Source organism: Heliconius melpomene, chromosome 14 (assembly GCF_056956725.1).
Source record: "Heliconius melpomene rosina isolate 202511_hmr_F chromosome 14, ASM5695672v1, whole genome shotgun sequence".
Lineage (NCBI taxonomy): Eukaryota > Metazoa > Arthropoda > Insecta > Lepidoptera > Nymphalidae > Heliconius > Heliconius melpomene.
The window spans coordinates 1230762-1256369 of NC_140402.1; the positions used below are offsets into that span (position 1 = coordinate 1230762).

A 25608-nucleotide genomic window follows, 5' to 3' on the forward strand; every position below is an offset into this window, starting at 1 on the left:
AAGTACAGTAGAACTCGATTATCCGGCCTTCGGTTTTATGAATTCGCGATTATCCGGACTATAAACTGTGATAATTTTTTTATACAATTTAATACAATGAAACTAAATTATCATATATAAATACGTGAATGACTTTAATATAAAATATTGATATATTTTTATAAAAACTTATTTATCATAATAAAATATGTAATCAAAACTGATTTAAAATTATTTAACACACGGTACACACAGAGTTTTGCTTTTGTCCAAAACTTCTAGGGATATTTTTTTTTCCCTAGCCTACACCATCTCATTGTTGGGCAAAGGCCTCTCTATACTTCTTCCATTCCGGTCTATTTCGGGCTATTGAGCACCAGTCAGGCATATAATGGTCCAGCTCGTCCCGCCATCTCCGTTTAGGGATAATTAATTGAATTTAATAATTTTATTTTTAAGCTTACTTTATTAATAATCTAGAATAACTATTCACGTATTTAGTCTACATAAACGAACAATTTAAAATTGCGTAACGTATCTTGGAAAAACCGGTTTCATTATCGATTTTTCTGTCAGATACAACACTGAAGTGTACAGTTTGTTATCTGTGAAAATTTTGTAAACATTAAACAATTTGTTTGGATACATGTGCATGGTGCATCCCATGCAAATTTAGTTATTTAAATTAAATTTATAGATACGATATGTTATTAAACTAACCAAATCAGGCTAAAAAATGTCTGGCTATTTAGAAGTGAAGTATCCATTCAAACCGAACCTCGGGTTGAATCCTTTCAAGGTAAGTATTGTTTCTTAGTTGGGTGGTCGGTAGTCGTAAGTCATGAAATTGATGCATTAATTATTGTAATTGGCAGTCTTGGAAGAGACAATGGTGCATTTTGCGGCCGAGTCCGACTAGTGCTGGTGGTTCGCTCGCTGTTTACTGTAGTGAAGCAGGAGCTCCTGCGGGCACAGTTGAGTTACGCACTGGTTGTATCGTAAAACGTGCCAAGTCTCGTACTCGACCTCATGCTTTCGCAGTATTTTCAATTGAGGAACCATGTAAACCACGTATACTGCTGGCAGCACAAAGTCTTCAGGAAGCGCAGCAGTGGATGGACAAAATTCGCGAATTATTAAATGGTGAAAAACTTCTTGGTAAGTGAATATATTGAAACAATAGAGCTTTAGTTATCTACCTTCAATTTTTATTATTTTTACTATAAGTCTAGCAAGTCAATCAATATGCATATATATGTGAGTTTATAAAAAAAATGATTTAGTTTATTTTTCCATTACATTACATAAATATAATTAGCCTAAAGTGAAATCATAAATTACTCTATACCAAACTAGTGTGATACATATAAACATAAAACAAGAAGTGAAATTGTAACAAGTGCTCATGAATTTAATTATTTAATTTAAAACTAATTTCCATATAATTAAACCTAGAAATTGTTAATATTATTATTTCAGTCTTCTCATGTTCATGGTTTGAATTAGAAATGAGTCTTTTGACGTCATGATATTGAATGCAAATATTTAGAGCATTTATAGTCGAATATATCAAAAATGTAAATTCTACCTTTGTCTTCTTTTAACACGTTTCATACAAGATTTTCCTTAAAATAAAAAATATATATACATCAGAAACTAAACATTTTATTAAAAAAATATATTATAAGGCATCTAAGAATAAAGTTAAACTACAAAATTAATTAATTATGAACAATTTGATGAGTTTGTTACTTGACTGATTTCATTGTCCCTTAAAAAAGTCAAGAAAATAAATAAATAATCATTACTTAAAAAACAATATTATCGACCATCTTTATTATATAATTTTTATACAATTTAGATTACACTATTTTTGTAGTCAATCTGTAAAAAAATAAATTTTGGACAAGAAAAAGTAAGAGTACATGGTCTACAAGTTTATATGGTTACATTAATATAATATAAAAATCATTATACTACAGAAATTTTGGCATAAGTCTGTGTTTAACATATTTCATAGGATCATTTTATGTGCTTGTGTGTTTTATGGCAATGTATTAATTTCATGGTTATATTACAATGGATTTTCGTTACAAATAAACACAGAATAAAATTGTAATAAGTAAATTATTTTGTATAATTTAAACAATTTAAACAGTCTTGTTAGTAATTATTTAGTATTTTTATATTTTGAAGTTTAAATTAATAAAAAAATCTATGAAATTAAACGTTGCCCATCATGCTTCACCCCATTTTCAGGCACAGAAACATTATTAAAAGATTCATACTCAGTGATGATTGTACCCACGGAGCTATCTCGTAAATGCGGTGTTGCCAGTAACAGCAAATTAACACTTTCATCGAGCGGCTTATTATTTTCAAAGTCAGGCACAGATATGGTGGTACAGTGGCAACACATCACTGATATCATCCAGACCAGGGAAAATGGTGATAAGAATAAAACTTGTGTTCTTAGCATTGATAGGTTTGTTTTTTGAGTTTACAATTTTGAATTTTCACCTTATCTTCGGTTGATTGTTTGCACTATTTCAATTAGAGTGTTTCTTATTAATATATTTGTATATATTGTATATAGATACATTAATTTTATGATATTATGTTAACTTATTACAGTTATTATATATTTACTTTATTTTATAAATATTATGTTATTACTATGGTGATAGTAACAAAAAATATAAAAAATAGGAAATTATTTTAAGCATTTAACCGATTAATTCACTGCTAAATAATCTTATTTCAGTAATTTGTTTTTTTTCGATATACCAAATAATATTTAAAATAAGTAGGTACATTGCATAAATAAAATCTTAATACTCTAAACTAACAAACTACTTATAACATTAAAACAAAACAAATTCGAACTGACTTCCTCCAATTACTTTAACCATTAAATTTAAAGAGTAAAGATGCTTAACTAATTAGAAAATGTAAGAAATAGCCGTTAACTACGTGACTTAAAACAAATTCAATTAACGTAATGGCGTAGCATACCTGCCTGCGTTAGAAACGCTGACTAATGAATGACCTATATTCTGTACACGGTATTGTTTTCAATGACATTAGTTTTAATTATAATGCTTATTTATCAAAATATCTGTTAATCGTCGTTGCGCACGACGTTTGTGGGTTCAATTCCTACCTGTGTACCTGTAGTTTCCCTCAGTCTTTCTTAAAAAACTTGACTTGACTAAAACATGACTTATTATTAAAAATGAAATTTTAAACTGTGCATAGTAAACCTAACGGTGCAGGCCGTGGCGCAGCGTTGTGTTTGGATCCCACTAGAAAAATATGTCATTTCCATTTTTATTGGTAACAAAACAAATAGCGGCGTTAAGTTCCGCCACTGAACACGCAATGTGCATTGAAAATTGAGCAGAAGGTTAGGTTAGGAAGGTTCCCCGCCTATACAGTTAGATGCTTAATAAAAAATGGAACCTGGTAACCTAGTGTTAACACTCCGTTCCCATTAAGACACTTCTGTTACCCATTTTCTGAAAATTTATTATTAGAGTGTGGAGTGACGGCCGTGCGTTGACAAGTCTCTTAAAGTAAGATAATATAAAATAATAATTAATATGTAATATATAAACAACGTCTTGTATTGTTATTTCCATATTATCATCTATTTCTTTGCTTATTCATTATCTCATTTGTTGTCTTATTTTTAACATTCGTTTAGTTTTCTTTTTTTAAACTCTTTAAATCAAAATGTATCACGTTACTTTAGTGCAGGCAAAGTTATCGATCTGATATCCCCCGCACATAGCGGAGTAGATAAAGGGTACCTGGGAACTTATTGTTAAGAAGATTAAGAATGCGCCGAACTCTGGTGGCATTGTTGAGTGGCGGAAAACGCCGCGCTTTGCCCCGTTACCAGAGTGAGGCTATGAAAGTACTAAATATTTTATTTCCTAAGGTGCAACTGCTTGCACTTGCACTTGAAGCTTGTTTTATTTATACATATATTATACATATAAATATCTGTATTATAATTTATAAGTAATGTATCGTTATAACGTATATATGTTTAGGTATGTATATCATATTTTTATATTCACTTATTTTTTATTTTTATGAGCATCTAACCATATTTTTTGTGTTATTAAATCATTTTTAAACATATGTATAACATAATCTTAGATTTTATTATAAAAAATGTTAAGTAAGACGTCGTATACGCAACAGTTGTGGGTTCGATTTCCACTCGAGATAAGTACTATTTTCACTTACTTAGATATAAAGACAAATCGCTGCTAAACATCTCCAATACTTTGCGAAATGTGTAAAACGTAGTCTTCTCACGAGTTTCCTCTGCCCACCCAACTATGTACGTGAAACAGCGTGAAACCAAAAGCTTTTGCAATTTATAAATTATATTATACAAATCTCTATAACTTGGCACCTACATTAATTAATGTTTAATCCACATATTTTTTTTGAAATATTTTACAGTATATTTAACGGTGGCGGTGAAATTAAGTTCAACAGCGTGTTGGGCAACGAGCTGACGGTGGCCATAAAGCAAGCGATGAAGGAAAACACACGTACTTCCCAATTGAGCAGAAGTCACCCTGAATTGTCTACCGGTTGTCATCAGAGTGGTGAGAGCGACTTTTTTTCTTTATATTATTGGTAAAAAAAACTTATATTTACTTAAAAATCTATATAAAATTTAAAAATATAATAAAAATTAGAAAAAACTTTTTTTAAAATTAAATTCTTTAAAAAAATATTTTATTTTTATTTAGTTTTACGCACCACCAACTAATAATATTATTATTTAATTTTTAATAGGTGAATTACGTCGCACCAGCTGGTATAGTGGCCCTTCGGAAATTTCCCTCGACGACACTGATCTCATCATGTCTAAGGTATCGCGAACTCGCTTGTTTCCCTGCGCTACTACTCTCCTCAGTTATGTGCTTTAATAATATATTGGATATCATACACCCGACTGCACATATGCGAGATTGACTCGTGCTTGACTGTACAGCACTCATGTAGCGGCTATGTGCGGGATATAGCGTGAAGCCAAAAAAAAAGTAGAGAAATCTTTTTTTTATTTATTTAGAAAACGTGTAAAAATTTGAACTTAGCGGGATTTGAACCCGCGCCTCTTTGGCAACCGCCCAAGCACTCTGACCAACTAAGCCATACGTTCTCATCAAGCTACGTCGAGATTCTTATACGCTTGTTACAACTTATTTATGTTGTTAGCATCTCTGTAGGATGATTTATTAATGAATGAATTGATTAACACATTTTATTCAGGAAGCGCGCAAAGGCGTCCACCGCCAGCTGTCGCGCTGCAGCGGCGCTGGTGACCTCGCTGAGCGTGCGCGGCGCCTGCTGTGTCCTGAGACCGGTGATGACAGGTGATTGGGGTTTTTTGTATTTCGTTCCCCACGCACTGTTCAAATTTGAGACATTGTTTATAGGTAACGCAACTTTGTATTGACATATTGAACAATAATTGTATACTGGTAATTGTACACTGATGAAAATGAAAGTCGAGGCATTGCGTGTTGAGTAGCGGAACTCGCAATTTGCCTTGTTACTGGAGCGATGAAATAAAGATAATAATAAATCATAGTTTATTTCTCCGAGTGGGAATCAAATCAACACCGGCGGATTTACAGTCCCATGCTTCTGCCAATGGACTACGACGGCCCAAAGGAAACATTATTAAACTCACTTATTTCAATCCACACTTCTATCATTATTATACCGTTCAAGATTTACCTAAACAAATTTGAAGTTAATGTATGATTTGAATTGTTACATTCAGCATGTGCGACCGTCGCTCCCTAGTCTCGCTAGTATCGGTGTCGTCGGGCGTGTACGAGGAGATAGCGGAGGAGAACCCGCTAGTGCGCGCGCTCGACGACCACGAGCACGAGCCCACCTACGAGTCCGTGGAGTGCGTGTACGCGACCATGCGGCGCGCTGGCAAGAGGTGTCCGCCGCCGCTGCCCCCGAGACATCCGTATGGGTGAGTTATCCTAGGGGCCATCTATTTATCGTAAGATGGTTTGTTTATAATTTTTTAAAGATCTTTTTTATATATACACAAACATGTATTGATTTATAATATTAAATTTCTGACTGATTAGTTTTTTTGTGTGTGATAGACTTCTATTCAAAATTTATTTTATTTTTTAAATAATATTTCAGTACAATGAAGCTAGGTGAATCGTGGAACTGCCGTAACGGTGAGGACGCGGGAGTAACACGTCACTCCTCGCTCGGCTCGCTGCATCACAAACCGACGAGAAACACTAAACCTTTTAGTGTTTTTAGGTAAATTTACCAGTCCATACTCATTAAGATAGTCCCGTATCTCCCTTTTCGCCGAATTCTGGAGGCATTGCCTGTTGAATAACAGAACTTAACCCCGCGGTTTCATTCGTTACTAGAACGAGGAAAATGAATATATTAAATACTTCATTTCTTTCAGTGGAAATTGAACTCACAACTTGTTGCATTAGCAGTTGGTGCCCCTGCACCAAGTCTGGCCTCAATTTTTTATATGAATAAATATTTATTTATAAATAAATATGTGTATATGACAAATAAACATATAAAACATAGTCATAAAAAAAATTGAGAAAGGAGGAGAAACTTACAATTTATGGTTACATGATTAAGTTCACTATAGTTCAGTGACTAAGTCCATTATCATTCAAAATTACAATTTTACTGGTTTTGGGTTCAATCTCTCTGCCTACCCTGATAAATTAGAGATGCAACGTGAAGCGGATTTAAATAAGAGTAATATATATTTTTTTCTTTTTCGAATAAATATATACATTTTTACATAAGCAGAAAAAGACTCAAAAGCGACTCTCGCATAGCTACATCACCGAAATCAGAAACAAAAGAAAAAGATGTAGAAACTAAAAAAAAGAGATTTGACTTCACACCAACAAGAGACATATTCAAGAGTTTCAAAGTTAGCCGTAAAATGAAAAACTTGAAAATAACATCTGGCCTATCAAAAGGAGAAACCAAAAGTTGCGAATTTCTAGACGAAACCCAGCACACGGTTACGACGAACCGCTGCTCCAAGTCAGTCGAATGTTTAGAAGACGAATTCGACGAATTTGGAACTATAAGCGACGAAACCGTAGAATCTTTAGCATTGCCTCAAGAAATAGTGCAATTGATACTTGGTCAGGATGTGAAAGTGCGTTTAAAAGAATCTCAATGTGAAAGTGATTATATGCCGATGTCGCCGATAGTGCCAGTTGTGCCGCTAGTGCCTGGAGTGCCGGGTGTGCTAGTGCCAGGTGTACCACAAATGGAACATCACTACATGGTCATGTCACCGAGGACGAACCTCACTTGATCTAGTCGCTAGGGTAGGTCTTTTGATGTTCCTTTCTGTTTATGATATATTAGTGGCTTGATTGTCTTAATTGCGATTAATTTTTCATAATTTTATAGGTAAATTATGATTCTATATGCTTATTTAAATATAATGCATTCTTTATTAACTTGAAATTAATCATTGTTGTCACTTTTATGTCATTATCAGTAACACAAAAAATATATAAACTAAAATTAAACACATAATATATTTAACAGCAATAATGTTTTAAGGAACATCTTACATTAAGTTTCCATAAAAAAACTTTTGTGATAATAGAACTAGGCTAGACTGGGCTGTATACAAAAATGTACTGCATATTTTTTAATATGAAATTTTATCAATATTTAAACGACAAACTCACTGTTCAATAATCATTGATCAATAATCATTTGTTTTATTTTTAAATGCATCTTTATTCGTTTTTGAAAAAGAAATGGAAGTAAGATTTTTTTATATAAGAAGTCGGTTAAAAAGGAAATTTATATTTAAAAAAAAATCCTAGACATGACTTAGTAATCTAAAGAAGTAATGTATCTAAAGAAATGATTTCTTTATAAACTTTGTCCAAAAAAATAGCATCTAAATAAGTAAACACTTTTTATTCTTTTGTTAAAATTTCACATATAAAACATACAGTACATAAAGTGCGGCCCACGACAATGACTTGGCTGTCGTCAGAAATATCATGTATAACTTTCCGTCCAAGATAGGACTCTTTTGGTTTTATTATTAATTTATACTACCAAATAAATTCCAAACGAATTTAATTTAGGCCTAGTATTATATAACAATTTATAAGGAATATCTAGATGCTATCTCCACTGATGAATAAAGAATGTTAAGTACAATATGTGAATATGTTGAATAATAATAAAAGAGTTATAAAACATTGATGTGGCGGGATTAATAGGAAGCCGCGCCTCTTGGACACCGTCCATCCAGAAGGCGCGGGTACAAATCCCGGTATGTTAAAATTGTATCTGTTTTCTAAAAAAGTATTTTTATTTTCTAAGTATGGAACACTTTAAAATATAAAAAAAATCTATAATTTTCGCATATTTATAAGTATTGAAATTAAAACTGCCTTAAATGTTGTGAATTTATAAATTATACAAGAAACAATAATAGAAATTATAGTTAAATAAAAAAATAGAGACTATACTTCTTCAATGTATTCACATTTTGTATCCATATTAACATTTCCCTTTACTTACAATTAACAGATAATATAAACCAATAGTTTATTTTTTATTTTTATAATCTGTATCAGTGTTTTGGCATATTATGGTCTGTGAAAACTTTTTCAGACCTTATTTGTTAATATCTCTATAACAAAATCTTTCTATAAAATAACATATCATCAGCAAAATATTTTAGAAGTTTGTTACAAATAAAAAAAGAGAATAACCAATCTTAAAGGCGGGTTTTTTATTTATTTATTTTCATTCTTGCCATTGATATTTGTTTGTTTTCATACATACAGTGAAATGCAAGTAATATTGAAATGAGGTAAATATTTTTTAAATATTTTGTTGAGGATTTTTGGTAATTTTCATTAAATATTTTTTGGAACTCCCATATATTTAATCAGAGTTTCTTTTAAACACAAGCTTATTATATTAAATGATCTACAATTTGTACTAAAATATGTCTTCTTACAATGTTAATGTGGTTTTGAAACTGAAAATAATTAAATACTCGAGTTTTCGCTATATGTAAAAGTCCGACATCTTTTCTCATATATACTAACTAGCGGACGCGCGCAGCTTCGCTTGCTTATTTAGGGGTGAAATCTAATAAAGCACGAAACATGTGTTCAATGAAATATTTTTAAGAGTCTAAAAGAGTCGGTGGCGAATTAAAGATTTTTCCATACAAACTTTCAACCCCTCATTTGCACCCTTAGGGGGTGAATTCTAGAAAACCATGAAACACATATTCAATTAAATATTTTTAAGGGTCTAAATTTCAAATTTTATAATAATCGGTACCGTTTTAAAGATGTTTCCATACAAACTTTCAACCCCTTATTTGCACCCTTAGGGGGAGAATTCAAGAAAACCATGAAACACGTGTTCAATTAAATACTTTTAAGAGTCTGAATTTCAAATTTTATAAAAATCTATGCCGATTTAATTTTTTTTCCATACAAACTTTCAACCCCTATTTCCCCCCTTTTTTTTTAATTTTCAAAATCCCTTCTTAGTGGATGTCCAGATTACGAAAGTCAACATCTGTCCAAATTTCACGTTTCTATCATTAACGGTTACGGCTGTGCGTGCGTCTTACCTCAGTCAGTGAGGACAAGTCCTTTTATATATATAGATTATTGTTTATTAATAAATTCTTATGACAGCAAATTATATATTATGTAAAAAGGTCATAAAAAAAGAAAAATAGGACTGCATCTAGACATTAGATGATTGCATAAAGAAATTTACTAGCAAGTGAATGCTTGTTTTAAATAATGTAATATCAAATTTGATTTTCTATTGAGATGTTGACATTTTTCTTATTTTTTTATTTTTAGTTATAACAGAAACAAAAAAAGACCCAAAGATTTCTAAAAAAATTATTAATATAAAGAGCCAATTTGACAGTTACACATGTTGTCATAAATATCCTCATAACTTGGCTATTTGAAAGCCTGTAAATAGCTTTTTGTTAATTAAAAAAATGTTCATTTTATACAATCTTTATTTGGATATATTTTAAAGTAAAAATATTTTTATTAAAAATAATATATATGCCAACATTTCGATTGAGTGTTAAGTCTAATCTGACTGAACTGAAAGACTTATTGTGACTTTATGAGCCAGTATTAGGTGTATATTCGCGTTTTGGATTGTCACCACTAGCAGATAAGGAACCAAGGTCGTCGCCATGGCCTAAGGGCGAGTTGATATATAGAAAATAATTTATTGATTGCAACTACGTTCGTTTAGACTTTATGGCTCTTGAGAAGAAACTATCTAGTATTTCATGGATCCAGCGGGCTAGGCGTAGGGTTGCCAGATGGCCAGGAAATCCAGGTTTCCGTTTCCGGATTGGTTCAGAATTTTGTATGTTGTGCCATGTCCATGTCTATTTTCACTTTCGCTAAGGCTAGTTTCAGTCAATTTAATATTTAAATCTTAAAGAAGCGCAGGACAGTTTACACATTTAAAAATATTTTTCGCGCACATACTTAATGTAAATTTAAGATTGGGGAATTGGAAATGGGACTACACGGGAACCACTAGCATTCAAATAAAAAGAGAAAGCATCATCAAAATCTTTTCACCCAGTCAAAAGTGCCCTCCTTTTACAGAAGTCTAAAATATCAACCAACTGTTCTAGGTAGTTTTGTTTCGGACCGGACACTAAAACTAATTGCGTTTGTCCAGTAAGATGTGAGGGTATTTGCCCGGTAGAGATCTGAACAGTGTAGGCTTAGAGGGCTACTTCATTATATATTTTCATTTCTATTTTCCGTAGTTTCTTATTGAAAATGGGACCGTGTCGTTTTCCATTGAATTTATGATTAACTCTATATAATATACCCCATACGGTAGTTAAAGTATTTACGGGATCTTGGTTTTTTAAAGAAATTTAAGTCAGAATAGGAATTTTATTATTGTAAAAAAATTATCCCTTTTCTATCGGCCAATTAATTTCCTTCGTGTTCTCTAGAAGACTTTGCCATAAGAGAAGAACTGACTCAATGTTTTAGTAAAATATTAATATTGGCGGCGCCCTTGGTAAAGTCATGTGTATATTTTGTTACTATCAGAGTGCCAGTCATTGATTTGAATGAGTTTAAACTGTATTTAAACTGTATATAATTATTTATGATATGTATAATAATATTTAAATAATTATTGTGAAAATAAATTTAGCCTTTATATGAGAAAACACTGCAGCTAATATTCTTGGTGTTCCTTATACAAATATTTATGTGAACTAATGTGTGTATATTTTGGAGTAAGGTATTTAATTTAACCTAGGAACTGACATTTCAAACAATAGCAATTAAAAATATTTAGCTTTTGAGTAGATGCAACCGTAGCTTATTTTTTGTATTTTATAATAAAAAATAAATACTTTTCTTTCAAAAATGTGAATTAAAATGAAAGTGTCCTAACTTAAAATTCGTCTAACTTTTAGTAGTAATTAATTTACTTTTAAATTTTGCTATTCACTGACCGTAATAACTTTCCTGTGGTTTTGCATAAATTGTAAATTGTTGAGTTAGGCCGCTTTCATACTGAGCGTGCCAAATTATTTTATGAATTTTTATTTCTCAAAATATAAAAAAATCGGTAAATGAATACAGATAAGAATTGTGGTCTTCTTGCTTAGTTTTTATTACTTATTATGATCTTATTATTTAATTTGTTCAACAAATCAATCCTTTCAACGACTGATACTAAAATTGCGAAGTGTTTGGACAAGGCTTTCCGCATATATGTATACGGCTTTGCGACGCGGTAATGTGATATAATATAAAAAGTGTTATTGTTATAGCTTTACGGCTTTTGTTGTGTTTGGCGTTACCCAATGTTCGACATTTTGGGCTATTGGGAAGTGTTTTGTTAGTGTTGGAAAATGGGTGAAAAATGATGACGGACGGAAGGACAGTGATTGCAATTGAATATTAAAAAAGTCTGAAAAAATGTATAGCATACGTTTCTGATGTGTCGGGTTGTTAACTTGTACCCCAATATAGTTTTAAAGCTATATATATTAAAACTAGAGAAAAATAATACAGAATATCCCATAGATATTAAATAAAAAAAAATCTTTTTAAAAATATATATTTGAGACAAATTTATAACTATTAATGTTTAATTGCAATCACTCACCATAAGTCTTTGGGATGCCCTGATGCAGGGAGTAGCTTAATTCGTATAGCCATTTTTATAAAATAAGGATATTTAGGTCGCTTTCGTATTCTAAATCTGACCAATATACTTTAAGCCATAGTTTATAAGTACTTAATGTTCTGCTCTCAAACTGAAGATCTCTTAGCCTCCTCAAAAAGTATTTATTTGCTTTAAAATCGTGTTTTTTAATCTTAATTAATTAATATACATTATAATATGTTGATTTCACAAACTTTAATAATACTATGATGGGTGTGGTCGGTATAAATTAAATGAACTATCGTATATTTTTTTACTTGAAGCTGTCGAAACTAGGAAGGTGTTAAAATTGTATGTTCTTTAAATACATTATCATATCTGGTGCAACAATGACATATTTGCGCTTTTTAAAATACAATCGTATTTTCGCATTCACATTGTTATATTTTATTTTTTTCTAATAAGTTAAATATAATCATACATTTTTTGATAAGTTATCTTATAAAGAAAATATATATGACAATAGATAAAAAAAGTTAGGTCATTGTTGCACCAAATAAGCGATAGTGAAGAAAAATGTATTATTTTTGTGTAGATATGATTTTTGTCTCAATACCCACCAAATTCTACTTTGTGTGTTGCTTCATTAATAAATTACTTTAATATGACACTGCCCATATATTAGGTATAATCATTAAATAGTTAGAATTTGTAACACTGTGCCGTTATATGTTATGCTAATTTACTGACAGAAATGTACATTAATATAATATCTACATGCATATACGGTATAATAAATAAGCATCTATTTGTGTGATATATTTAATATTTTGCTGTGTCACTCGTGTGTAGTCAGCCTAATAAGGTGAAAGGTCAATTTTTAATTAAATTGTTATTTTTTTGTTTTTTTGATTTACTAAAAAACATGGAGGAAATGTAATGAAAGATATACTGTTTTAATACAATTTGTATTATTTTCGAATAAAAATAAATATAACACGTTTTTATTAATAAGAGGTTAGACAAGTTGTAAAAATGGCTATTAAGCCATTTATAATCTAATCTGTAATCAGCACACTACTACTAGTGCATTAGGTTGGGTAACTACAAATAGGGCGTTCCGATTTATATCTTTTAAAGCCCCTATTTATAAAACGCTCTCAAGTTTGAGATCGATTTTGAGATGCCATTTTCGATGCTGATGATGGTATCTCAAGAACGATCTTTTGTTTGTCGTTTTATACATGCCTAAGTTATACACTACTCTATATCTAGTGCCCTACTTGATGTAGTGCACTAGAAGTAGTGCGGTGTTTTCGCCATAAAATAGTTAAATTCTGTATTATTTACTGTATATCTATTAAAATTGTTCTCCTTTTTGTAATTTTCTTGTTAATTTCTGCAGTAATAAGTTATTATTTTTTCTATTTTTTTGTTTACTCAAACTCGACTCTCACAAGTGTAATGAACCAATGTCTTGTTTATAAGTTTCCATTTATTTTGCTTTATACGTTTACATTGTGTTATTTGAATAAAGTTTGTATGACGTGTAAGTACGATGGCTTTTTTTTCAATTCTTTTAAGTGTCTAATCTTTAAAAAACTGCTGATATATTGTTATAATTACTAGTTCACTATTCTTATAATTTATAGTGGGATCGTATAAAGCATTTCCATTAAGACACTTTCGTTCATCATTGAATGCTGAATTCTAGTGACATTGTGTGGTGAGTGGCGGAACTAAACGCTGCGTTATGCCTTCTTATTAGAGCCAGGCTATTAGATACTTTTAAAAAACGGTTAATTATTATTTATTATATATTTTGAAACATAATTATAGTTGTCTTTCAATTTAAAATGTCAGTAGAATATAATTTAAATATTGGAAAGTATTCTTACATTCACCATATACTTTTTCGGTCAATATGAATTGGGAACACACCTATACAAACAAAAACACAAATGAGTAACAAATGTACAAATGGGTTCTTTATACTTTAATTAAAAGAAACGTCGCAAATGCAGAAAATTATTTAGGAAGATAAGGACATAAATTAAAAAACAAATTACCTTCACGCTATATTCTATTATAGGGAACATAGTGTTAAGAAACTCCGTTCCCTACTTTCCGCTGAATTCTGGAGGCATTGCTTGTGTGGCGGAATTCATCGCCGTGCTTCGCCTCAACACCAGAGCGAAGAAATGGAAATATACATTTTTATAAATATTTCATTTCCTCAAGTGGGGATCGAACCCACAACCAGTCGCATTTACAGTCACACTTTGTGCCCCTGCGTCACGGCTGGCCTCATAAAGGTAAACTTTTATCTTGTCTTATTAACGGTTAAGCGAAGAATTTTTATTTAGTGCGTATTCTAGCGAGCGAAGGGAGCAGAGGGCGAAATGTCCTAGTGGTTGAGGCTATAAAAATATATTTTATTTGCAAATGTTTTATAGATAGAACGAAATGATCCTTCTTATTTTCACTCTTAGAATACTCTCTGTCCCTTCTTTAAGAGGGATTAATTTACAGTAAAACTTCTCATAGCACTTTATTTTTTTTAATAGTTATATGTTACGAATTCTTGCTATAATTATTACTTATTAGTATTACATATAAGAAAAGAATTATAAAATTGTTTGTAAGGCATTATAAAAATAAAACAAATTAATTCACAATTTAATAAAGATAAAGGTAGACATAAACATTTTATGTACAATTAAATGGGTGCTTATTTTGGCAATAAAAAAAAATATTTTATACTATATTCTGCATAAAATTTAAATATTCAGAATATCCTATTAATGAAATTTTAAAAAAATCTTTCATTTTCTGAAAACATTATTGTTAGTCAAATTATGATGATATTCGAGAAATTGCTTAATAATTTAATATACCTTATTAATTTAATATACTAAAATAAATTTAGTAACAATCCAGTCGCTCTTTAAGATAAATAAATCAATTTTAGTCAGTCCATTAAAATTTAAGAAAGTAATATCAAATTAGTATTATATTATAAACGACAATCAATTATATCAATTATCGATATAAGCATCAAACGACATTTAACTTAAACAAGACAACCCAGGATCACATGGTGGTTGAGCATCAATGTTAATTTTCTTAGGGCGTTCTACATAAATAGTTTTTGTAGTGTTTACATATCCTATTATATTATATTTAGAAATTTAATCACATCTTCATTTAATGAAATAGAGATATTTTTTATCAAGCCTTATTTATTTACTTTACATATTATCCTGACACAGTTCCAGTAACAGTGCTTGTGACAGAAATACCGAGCTCGATTCTTACTTAGAAAACGTTATTACTTAAAATAGAAAAGAAAAAAACCCTAGTATAACAAATACAAGTATAATCATCAAAACAAGCACCACAACAATACACTTTAGCCTCACACTAACTCAAACTAAACAGAATCCAGGTCCAGAAGGCGGTTGCGCATCAATGCCCCGTCGCAGCATCCTGCAGGAATGCTCCTCGATGCGGTGGTACACGATCTCGGGGATGGAGGAGATGTGTCGTCCGTCGCCGAGTAATGGACTCCATAGCTTTTCTGCGACTGCACTTGCGCGAGGCCACACTCTGCAAATAAAAGTTTTACTATATATTTGGGAACAAGTGGAAATCAAACCCTGTCGCGTTTATAGTCACACTTTGTGTCACTGTGCCACGACTAGCCTCGAGAGAATTTTATTTTTGCTTCATTCATTTTTATTTTTTTTAAGTTTATATACAGGGTGGAAGAGGCAGCGCTCCTTTTACTGAAACGGCATATAGGGTATAATATTTCAAACCTAGAGCTAAAAAAAAATAATTATTGTAAAATTATTAAAGTACCTCAACAGTTTGGACGTAGGATTTTTTTTTCATTTCACGATTTTTATCCATACCTGTATTTCGTGTGACGCACACATACGAATGCGACGTTGCCGCTTTGACAGGTAAGTGTGTGCGTGCCTATGTTATACTTTACAAATGGCGTTTTATTTTAAAACGATAATTTTATTATTTATATTGTTTGAAAAAATAACTTTTTCATTTTTGGGAATTATTTTTTTTCTGAATTATATTAGGCTTTTATAGAGTAGTTAAAACTGTGGTTTCATTTAAAGTGGTGCTGACAATTCCACCCCGTATATATTTTTTATTTTTCTTCTATGTATTGTAATTAATACTATTATTAAATAAGAACTGATCGACGCAATTCCTATAAAATAATTATAAATACCAAGACATATAAAAATACTGGTCCTGTCTTGAAATATAGTCTAATTGAATATCAAAATAACCTGTTAATGACATTCCTGTCGTCCACCATCTCCCCCCACATGCACGCCTCGCCCCCCACGATATTCCCCAGCAGGGTCTCGTTCCGCAGCACGCCGTTCACCATCTCGCGCGGGTCCGCCGTGTAGTAGTGAGTCCACTCTGAGCCGAGCGCGTCTAAGTACCACTTAGATGAGAATATTAATTTGTGCCCCGCGTAGAGAATCTGGAAATATTAGTTTTTCCTTTAATCGTATCTTTTTAGCTTATTTCTTATACATTTCTCGCTATTTCTCACGCGGTATACTTAGGTACGTAGAAACAACCTAGTTTTATGGCACTTCGTTCTGCTCTTCTGTATATTATAAACGTTAATAAATGTTTATTCTAATTTCACCCAAAAACTACTGAACAAATTTAAATGAAATTTTCAATCATAGTATACATCAGAAAAACATATAGGCTACAATTTATGTTAACATTATGTATAATTTGGCTATAATATTATAAAACAGCGGGTGAAGCCGCGTTTGGGTCACTTAAAATATATAAAAGTATATAATTAGTGTATAATATACTCACATTTATCATTTCGTTAATCCAATTATACTTCCACACTTGTACCAGCGTATCCTGTGAAAGGGCAACACCTTCGTCGAATACTTCCTGAAAAATACTTTTAGCTATAACCTATATATTAATTATACATAATATTATAAAGCTGAGAAGGTTTGGTTGAAGGCGTTAATCTTAGGAACTACAGGTTCAAATTAAAAAACTTTGTGCTGGCCAGTCCATCTATCGAGGAAAACTTTCTAAGTGCGAGAGGCAACTCTAACCGCATGTACCTACTTGCTGTAATACTGTATAACAAAATCACGATTCATTTTATATAATCAATGTATTTTTCTAACATACATTCACATTATACGTACGTATTCATTAGTTCCTCTAATTAACTATTATTATTGTGCTCTCATGTGTTGTTTATTTTGATATAGATATTTTACAACAGCATATTTTTATTATTAATTGCGCATAAAAGAAAATACTATATGGTTTTATTAATATATTGATAACATTATTGTTATGAATATATTACAATTCCAAATGAAACCATGGTAACACTTGAACCTGCACTACACGTTTTTTGAATAACTTGCCCTATTAAGCTTCGTTCCCTAGCGAGTGTCCTAGCACTAGATTCTCTCCGCCTACCATGCAATATATACGTGATACGGCGTGAAACTGGGGAATATCTTGCATATTTCATATGGGGGGAAATATCTTGCATATTTCATAATATCATAGTCAAATACCTGCCACACAATAGGTTTGGAGTTGTTCGCCAGCAGCGGTATGACCCTCCTCATGAACATGGCATGCAACATGGATGACGTCAGGTTATTTTTCTGCATATATTCTTGTATCGCTGGATTCGTTTCCCTGTTGGATATATATTTTTTTTAAGAAATAAATTTTTTTTTTTTGGTACTATGTTAGGATTTTTTTTCCACTTTTTACCCCTTAAAAGGTTGAAATTAGGTTACACTTATAATTGAGTAAAAACATTTTGTCTGAATGGGATATCGACCCGTAAACATCACATGTAATTAATCTAATCATACCTATATAATTTACAAAGTAGATACAAATTACTTTCTTTTGTTTTGGTGACGGAATTTGTTGCGGAATTTAGAGACGGAACGAAACACAGCTCTGTCTTATCATAATATCATAAAAACAATTAATTTCCCCGAATAGCGATCACGTATCCATCATCAGCCATACCACTGCGTCACCATGGCCTATTCCAAACCTAAAAAAATAGTACCAAAAGTCTTACCAACAATCCAGCTGGACTTCATCGCCTCCAACATGGAAGTATCTATCCGGGAACCAAGTCTGCACCTCGTGGAATAAATCTCTAAGTAATTTGTAAGTAATATTCTTAGTGGGGTCCATCGGTCCTGTACCGATAACTTTGTCTCCGTTGTAGCATTGTGTGAGAATACCCGGATATGCTACGCCCCATGACGTTGTATGGCCTAAAATCAAAGGAAATATAGTTTTCTTTATTTAAAAAAAAAATACTAACTAAAGAAAAAATCACTTAGTTTGTCGCTTTATCTCCCCTAAAGGAACGTAAGCAGGGAGTATTTATTATCTAAACACTCTGTTCTTCATAATCCATCTGAAATCTGAATTCGAGATATTGCGATTTGAGTCACAGAACTCACCGTCGCACTTTGTCTACCAAAGTGGGAAAATGAAAATAATTAACTGCCCCAAGAGAGAATCGAACCCATAATCAACGGGTTTCCATTCTGACGAAGAAAAAAATCTTTTATAATTACATATAATTGTAAAAAAATACAGATAGGTTAAGGGTTATACGGACGAGCATAGACTATAATATAGGTATACAATTAAATAGTCATTGTGTTGCGCAATACCTTAGTGTAATAATATCCATAATAGTCCTAGGAAAAACTAATAATATACTCGTAGCAATATAAATTTAAATAAAAATAACAAAGATCTTTTGGCGGAATCTTTAGAGACTATATACATAAAGACAAAAACCTGTAAAATACATTTTGCTAATAAATAATGCGGTGGCCTATTTATTTTTAACCATTCGTTCATTCAAAATAAGAAGTAGTTTCTCAATTTGTCGCAATCTTTTTTTTAGCTATCTCTCTGTATCCCGCACTGTGTAGCAGGGTAGGCGAAGAGAACCTGGAATTCTAACGAAGAAATGAAATGATTAAATATTTCATTTACTAGAGTGGGAATCGAACCCACAACCGTCCAGTTTACAGTCGCACCTTTGTGCTCGTACGCTGCAACGGCCTCAATATAATAGCCAAATAAGAAACCAACGTAATGATTTTTCTTACAAATTGCACATAATTAATATTATAATTCAAATACCATACCCGGCACGTCGAACTCAGGTATGACTCGAATGCCGCGGTCTCTGGCGTACTGCACGATACTCTCGATGTCCTCTTTCGTGTACACCATCGACGAATGGTACGCACCCATTTCACTGGGAACACATTATTTTGCATTTACTACAATATTTTAATGTATACTATGAGCCTCGTAATGACTCCCGCACACAGCAGGGTAGGCAGAGGGAACCTCGTGTTAAGACACTCCGTTCCCCACTTTCTGCCGAATTCTGGAAGCATTGCGTGTTGAGTGGCAGAACTCAAGAAATACAAAAATATCCTAATTTCAATAGAGAGGACGGCTGGAATGTTTCTACCATCTGAGCTTCACCTACTCATAAAATCGTTGAAGTCTCAAAGCCACCACACCAGAGGGCAAGATACAATCAGCTCATTCTGCAAGCATCCAGGGCAATACGCGAGGCAATTAAGGAATCGTTGGCGGTTGTTTGAAATAATAATTATATCATCAACATTATAATTGTGACAATGACAAACATCACCTCAGTCTACCCCTGGCCACGGACTACTGTAGAGTATTCGAAACGTCGGGTTTCCAAAAAACTTAATATGCAAACTTAACTTAAAATAAATAGGTACTTGCGATTAATCCGGCTTATAATTATTTTTTTCATTTAAAAGTAATACATACCTATTTTAACATTACTTCCATATAAGACCTAAATTTTTCACATGCATCACTGTATATATTTTTTAGATAACGAACAAAAAATACCGTTGCTTGCATATTTAAAATTTCCACACAGTGACATACCAAAGTTTTTACTGATAATAATGACATTTATATTCCACTAGTAACAAGATTTTTATAATAAATATTAACTATTTAATAATAAATAAATTTCAAGTATAATTATTCATGATGTAATTTACAATCTTGCTAAATGTAAAAAATAAAATTTAAAACACTAAAATATGACTAAAGAAGTCATATTTTTGCAAGCTTTTTGAATCGAATTAAAGCCGCGAATCTTCACCAATAGGACTTATTATATATTAAACATAAACGCTGTAAACAGTAGACGACGATTATAGGTTCGATTCCCACTCGGGGAAATGGAATAATAAATATTTTCATTTCTCCACTCTGGTAACGAGACAAGGCCCGGCGTTGAGTGTTCGTCATTCAACACGCAATGCCCCAAGAATTTGGCCGAAAGGTAGAATAACTTTAATTTATAGTAGATTCCTAAGTTCCATCTGCCTACCCTACTGTGTGCTGTGTAGGCACGCTGTAGCGTGAAGATAAAATAGAAAAGAACAATTCCCTGTATGAATCGTACTGTTGGGTTTACTGTCAGATACTCCAGTGAGCCATGACGGTCTTTATTTTTTACCTTATTACTTTTTGAAATACTACTATAAATTACCTCAATTCGGGGAATTTTTCGCTTTGGTACGGGAAGCTCTGGTCGTCCACAATGTGCCAGTGGAAAACGTTCATTTTGTTCATCTCCATCGCGTCTAATGTCTTTAGAATGTTAGATACTGAAATGTAGTGTCTCGAAGTGTCTAGTAACAGGCCCCGATGCTTGTAGCGAGGAAAGTCACTTATTACCGTAGTGTTAATGCGTATTTCCTGAAAAGGTTTAAAAGTAAACTGTAATGAAATTATATTTTTATTTTTCATTTCGTTTATAATAGAGTTTACCCAATTTAATGAAAAATATTAAAAAATGCTACATATCAAAATTTATTGAAGGTATCGAGTAATTTAAATTTATCTGTGGTATCGAATAATTTAAGTTAGCATTAGCTCATTCATCGAATGATTTTTTTTCATTTTCACACTGTATCCCATATGTAGCCGGGCAGATAGAGGGGAATTAGTGTTAAGACACTCCACTCCCCAATTTTCTTACGATTTTACTTTACGACTTTACTTTTGTACGATTGAAATCAATGAATTTTTTTTTTACTTACATTACGGTCGTCAGAAATATAGAAAAGCTGAGCGAACGTCTCGAGTCCTCGTAATATTCCCCATACTGAGGTACTATTCAATCTCGAAGTTCGTGAAATTGTAAGATCGTCTAAAAATATTTTACATATTAAGTATTTTTTATGTAAAACACTAAAGATATATTAAACTAAATCTCAGGAACATATGTTTAAAATTTATTCCTTCAATTTTCTACTTATCTAAAGAGTAACATTGAATGGAGAGTCGCGATACTTAACGTCGAGCATTAATGTCAAGATCTAAAATATATTCGAGGGTGTAGTGAGTGAGTGGGCGGTGTCATTTTCAAGATTTTTTTTAGAAGCCTGGGAACTTAGTGGTAGACCGTAGGTTCTCGTTAAGACTCTTTCGTTCCCCATTTTTTGCCCAGCTCTGAAGGAGGCTCTGGAGGAATTGCGTGTTGAGTGTCGGGGATGGAAAATGAACACTAGGTTCCCTCTGCCACGTTAAAAAAAGATATTTTTTTAAAAAAAGTATCCACAACCTCTAGAGTAATATGTCATCTTTTTAATCAGTTATTATATGAAGAGAGTTTCTTATGATGACGCCATGACACCTACGCTACTGTATCATTAAAAATTTGATATATTTTCTAACAAAAGCTGTTGATTTTCACTATTTTAATTCTTATATTTTTTTACCTTCACATTGTTACCCCGCAGATAGCAGGGTGCGCAGAGGCAACGTAGTGTTAAGCTTAAGACAATTTTTCTAATTCTTAATCTCTTAAGTCTTGATTTGCTATTGTTGCAAATAATCTTTTAACTTTTTTAAACAATAATATAAAAAAACAAAGGCTCTTAAGTATGTTATTATTTATATGTGTATGTATTATCAGTGATTGAACAGAATAAATACTTAGTATCGCGGTCAACAAGCACTTTGAGGTTATCTAGAAAAACGTTAAAACATTATTAATTATTTATTCATAAATTTTATTATATTCGCGTATTTCCTATATTATAAACAGGACAGGACAAACAAACAGCCCCACTGTCTATCTTTGGAGGCCATCCTATCGTATCATTTGTCTGGTTGTCTGTGTGATTTTTCATTTTGAAGGGAGCCTAGTGTTAAGACACTCTGTTGAGTGGCGGAACTCAACGCTGCGAGCTTGTCAAGCTTCCCTTTACATTTAATTTTTTTATCAATATAAAGTATTCTGTTAATTACTGAAAACAGTAATTAACAGAATACTTTATATTGATGTATTGATCAATAAAAATTGATTTAACTAATTATAGAAGAAAAGAAGATAATATTATTAGAACACTCAGAAGAGTAAATACTCGACTGGGTAGTAAGTAGATAAATGTATAGTTCGGGCGGGCGAAGTCGCGACCGGGTCATTAGTACAAATGGTCGGTAAAATACATTTCTAATTTTTCGCCATGTAGCCAGAGGTCATAACACCATGTTCTGCCCGAATTCGAGACATTAGGAGTTGACTTGAGTGGCAGTACTTAACGCCTCACTTCGTCTACCACAGCGGGGAAATAAAAATAATTAATTCCTCCGAGTAGGAATCAATCTTACCTCCATCGTGACCTGTCCCACAGAACACGAAGGTGGAAATAATACTTACATTGCTCGTCCATATCAAGATAAGGGTAATCATCACATGGTCCTGTAAGGTCTACTTCTAGATCTAGGAGGGTTCCGTTGTATAAATCGTTTGCTATTCGTCGTCGACGTGAGAGTAATTTTCTTTCAGGAAATCTAATACCATTTTTGTTCCTCAAAACGTAGGAGTATCGGCTGATTGCGTTGATCAGAATAGCACAGCTTTGGCCGGTTACCTAAAATAAAAAAAAATCGGCTTCACGCTATATGACACGAAATCCTCTGAACTCTGAATGTTAAGACACGTTTTGAGTGGCAGAACTCAACACGTAATGCCTCCAGAATTGAGCGAAAAGTGAGTGTCTTACCACTAAGCTCCCAGTGTCTGCCAGACATCCAGACAGACACTCCGTCCCGCACTTTCCGCCGAATACTGCGTAATAAGACATTGTTTGTTGAGTTACGGAACTCAACCCAGCGCTTTGCCTCGTTACTAGAGCGAGGAAATAAAAATATTAATAATATAAATACACATTTATTACTTAATGTAAATAATTTATTAGTCATAATATATCTTTAAGCCAATTTTTATAATAACAATATCAAGTCTTCATTATTGTAGAGTAAATTATTTACTTAAAAAAAAATAGCACAACGCCCTCTCTTAACTTACTAAAAATCAATAATTTCAACAAATTAATATTGTAATAAAAACAGCAGCGTACCTTGATTTTAAAATTTGAAGGGTTGAAAGTATAAAAAGTGTCTTTCTTAGACTCGTATTGGGCTTTCGGCCAGACTTCACCCTTGGTCGGTGGAAATTTGGGCCCAGGTTTCACCACCCACATTCCATTGCCGGATATCGCGCCAAAACATATTATTGCAATTAAATATCGCAACATTTTTAATAAATATTAATATATAAAATAAGATTTATTTTACGAACCGAGTAAACTGACCGACGGGCAGGCCCGCTCTGCCGATAAGCTTATTTTCTTTGAGAGACAAAGATAATGAAAGTAGAACCACCATTTCGCTGCGCTGCGCGGGACCGAGCACAATAGTCATTGTATTCACAATTTAAATAATAACATTATATTTTCATGTCAAATTGAGTATATTGTTATTGTGGTTTGTTTTCAATTGAAATTACAATCTCATATGTAAATCATCAGGTAGGCTTCTTGATATAATATTTTAAAACGTAAAAATTAAATTTAATTATAATATATTATTGTAAATTATATGTATATTATTGTATTTAAGGAATCCTTAAAAATCTGATTGACATAAATACAGAATAAAATTTGAAAGAAAATTTATTAATATTTTTTTAAAAAATTTATTAAAATTGACGTAAATAATTGAAAGTGGTCGAAGAAAAAAAATATGCTGTTGCCGATTATTATACATAATTATTAAAACTAATTGAGTATATTATTGTTATTATGTAAAAAATATAATATCAGACAGTTAATCTGATTTTACGATCCGTTAATAATTAATGGGTACTTGTTGAAATTTATCGCATCGATATTTTATGTTTTTTATAAAACATAAATTTAAAATCACTTGCTATAAATTGATGCTTAAATCGATAAATAATCGGGTTTTTACAATTTTTAATTTTGTATATACAAATATAAAGAGAAATCTTTACATATTTGAATATGTACTCATCTGATATCTGTACTATATCCAACTCAATAAAAACAGACAGTAAAAATATAACGAAACTCAATACATACGAATGTGAAGAACCTATGTGATATTGTACTTTTCGCGGATGATACCTCTTTAATATTTAAGGTCGACAGAAATATAATAAACTATGACGAAGTGAATAGTGCATTATCGCATATTCTTCGTTGGTTTGATGTTAATAATCTAATGTTAAATGCAAAAAAAAAGAAATGCATCGAGTTTGCCTTACCAAATGTTAAAAAACATAATTTTAATGTAATAATTAAAGGAGAACCTCTTAATGTGTCGGAATCAGCTATTTTCTTAGGTGTTACTATAGATTCCAAACTCCAGTGGAACGCTCATTTGGAAGCACTTGCAGATAAACTCAGCTAGTAGACTAGTCTACTTTAGCTATTTCCATAATATTTTATCTTATGGAATGCTGTTATGGGGCAGTGCTTCAGATATCAATTCAATATTTATTCTCCAAAAAAGAGCCGTAAGATATATTTATAATCTAAGAGCTCGAGATTCTCTGCGAGATGTTTTCAAAGATGCAGGTATTATTACAGTTGCTTCCCAATTTCTATACTATAATATTCTCTTTGTCCGACAAAATATACATTGTCATAGTAAAAATAGCGACAGTCATACGATAGAAACGAGAAATAAACATAAGCTTGTTACACCAAGTTTTCGCCTCCAAAAAGTTAATAAATCGTTTATGGGTCTAAGTATACGTGTATATAATAAAATTCCGCAGTGTATTCTTAATTTGCCACTTCCAAAATTTAAAATATCTGTAAAAAAAATTCTAACAAGTAAAGCTTATTACACTGTTCAAGAATATTTAGAGGATAAGCATGTATGGAATTAATGTCTATTGAATGTCAGGCAGGA

The 25608-nt window shown here is 32.0% G+C and overlaps 2 protein-coding genes across 2 annotated transcripts; one reads left to right on the forward strand and one right to left on the reverse strand.

The window, feature by feature from the left end:
- Positions 1-559: 559 nt before the first annotated feature.
- LOC146531847 (uncharacterized) lies at positions 560-13775 on the forward strand. Its single transcript, XM_085197638.1, has 9 exons — positions 560-778; positions 855-1137; positions 2239-2464; positions 4459-4607; positions 4801-4877; positions 5278-5381; positions 5795-5998; positions 6181-6306; positions 6832-13775. Exons 1-9 carry the CDS (start codon positions 716-718, stop codon positions 7352-7354), a joined length of 1755 nt encoding a protein of 584 aa, XP_085053764.1. The 5' UTR covers positions 560-715; the 3' UTR covers positions 7355-13775.
- A 1114-nt stretch (positions 13776-14889) lies between these two features.
- Positions 14890-24062, reverse strand: LOC146531848 (beta-hexosaminidase subunit beta-like). Its single transcript, XM_085197639.1, has 10 exons — positions 23748-24062; positions 23045-23258; positions 21420-21529; positions 20867-21075; positions 19458-19570; positions 18362-18563; positions 17835-17961; positions 17098-17181; positions 16539-16741; positions 14890-15831 (listed from the first exon to the last, which is right to left on the reverse strand). Exons 1-10 carry the CDS (start codon positions 23922-23924, stop codon positions 15651-15653), a joined length of 1620 nt encoding a protein of 539 aa, XP_085053765.1. The 5' UTR covers positions 23925-24062; the 3' UTR covers positions 14890-15650.
- Positions 24063-25608: the final 1546 nt, after the last annotated feature.

Coding starts and splice junctions, on each gene's coding strand:
- LOC146531848 (XM_085197639.1), bottom strand. CDS start 23,924: ATGTTGCGATATTTAATTGCAATAATATGTTTTGGCGCGATATCCGGC. Junction 18,564..19,457: donor ACCTGAGTTCGACGTGCCGG/GTATGGTATTTG, acceptor CTTTGATTTTAG/GCCATACAACGTCATGGGGC. Junction 17,962..18,361: donor GAAGTCCAGCTGGATTGTTG/GTAAGACTTTTG, acceptor TATATCCAACAG/GGAAACGAATCCAGCGATAC.
- LOC146531847 (XM_085197638.1), top strand. CDS start 716: ATGTCTGGCTATTTAGAAGTGAAGTATCCATTCAAACCGAACCTCGGG. Junction 2,465..4,458: donor TGTGTTCTTAGCATTGATAG/GTTTGTTTTTTG, acceptor AATATTTTACAG/TATATTTAACGGTGGCGGTG. Junction 6,307..6,831: donor AAACCTTTTAGTGTTTTTAG/GTAAATTTACCA, acceptor TTACATAAGCAG/AAAAAGACTCAAAAGCGACT.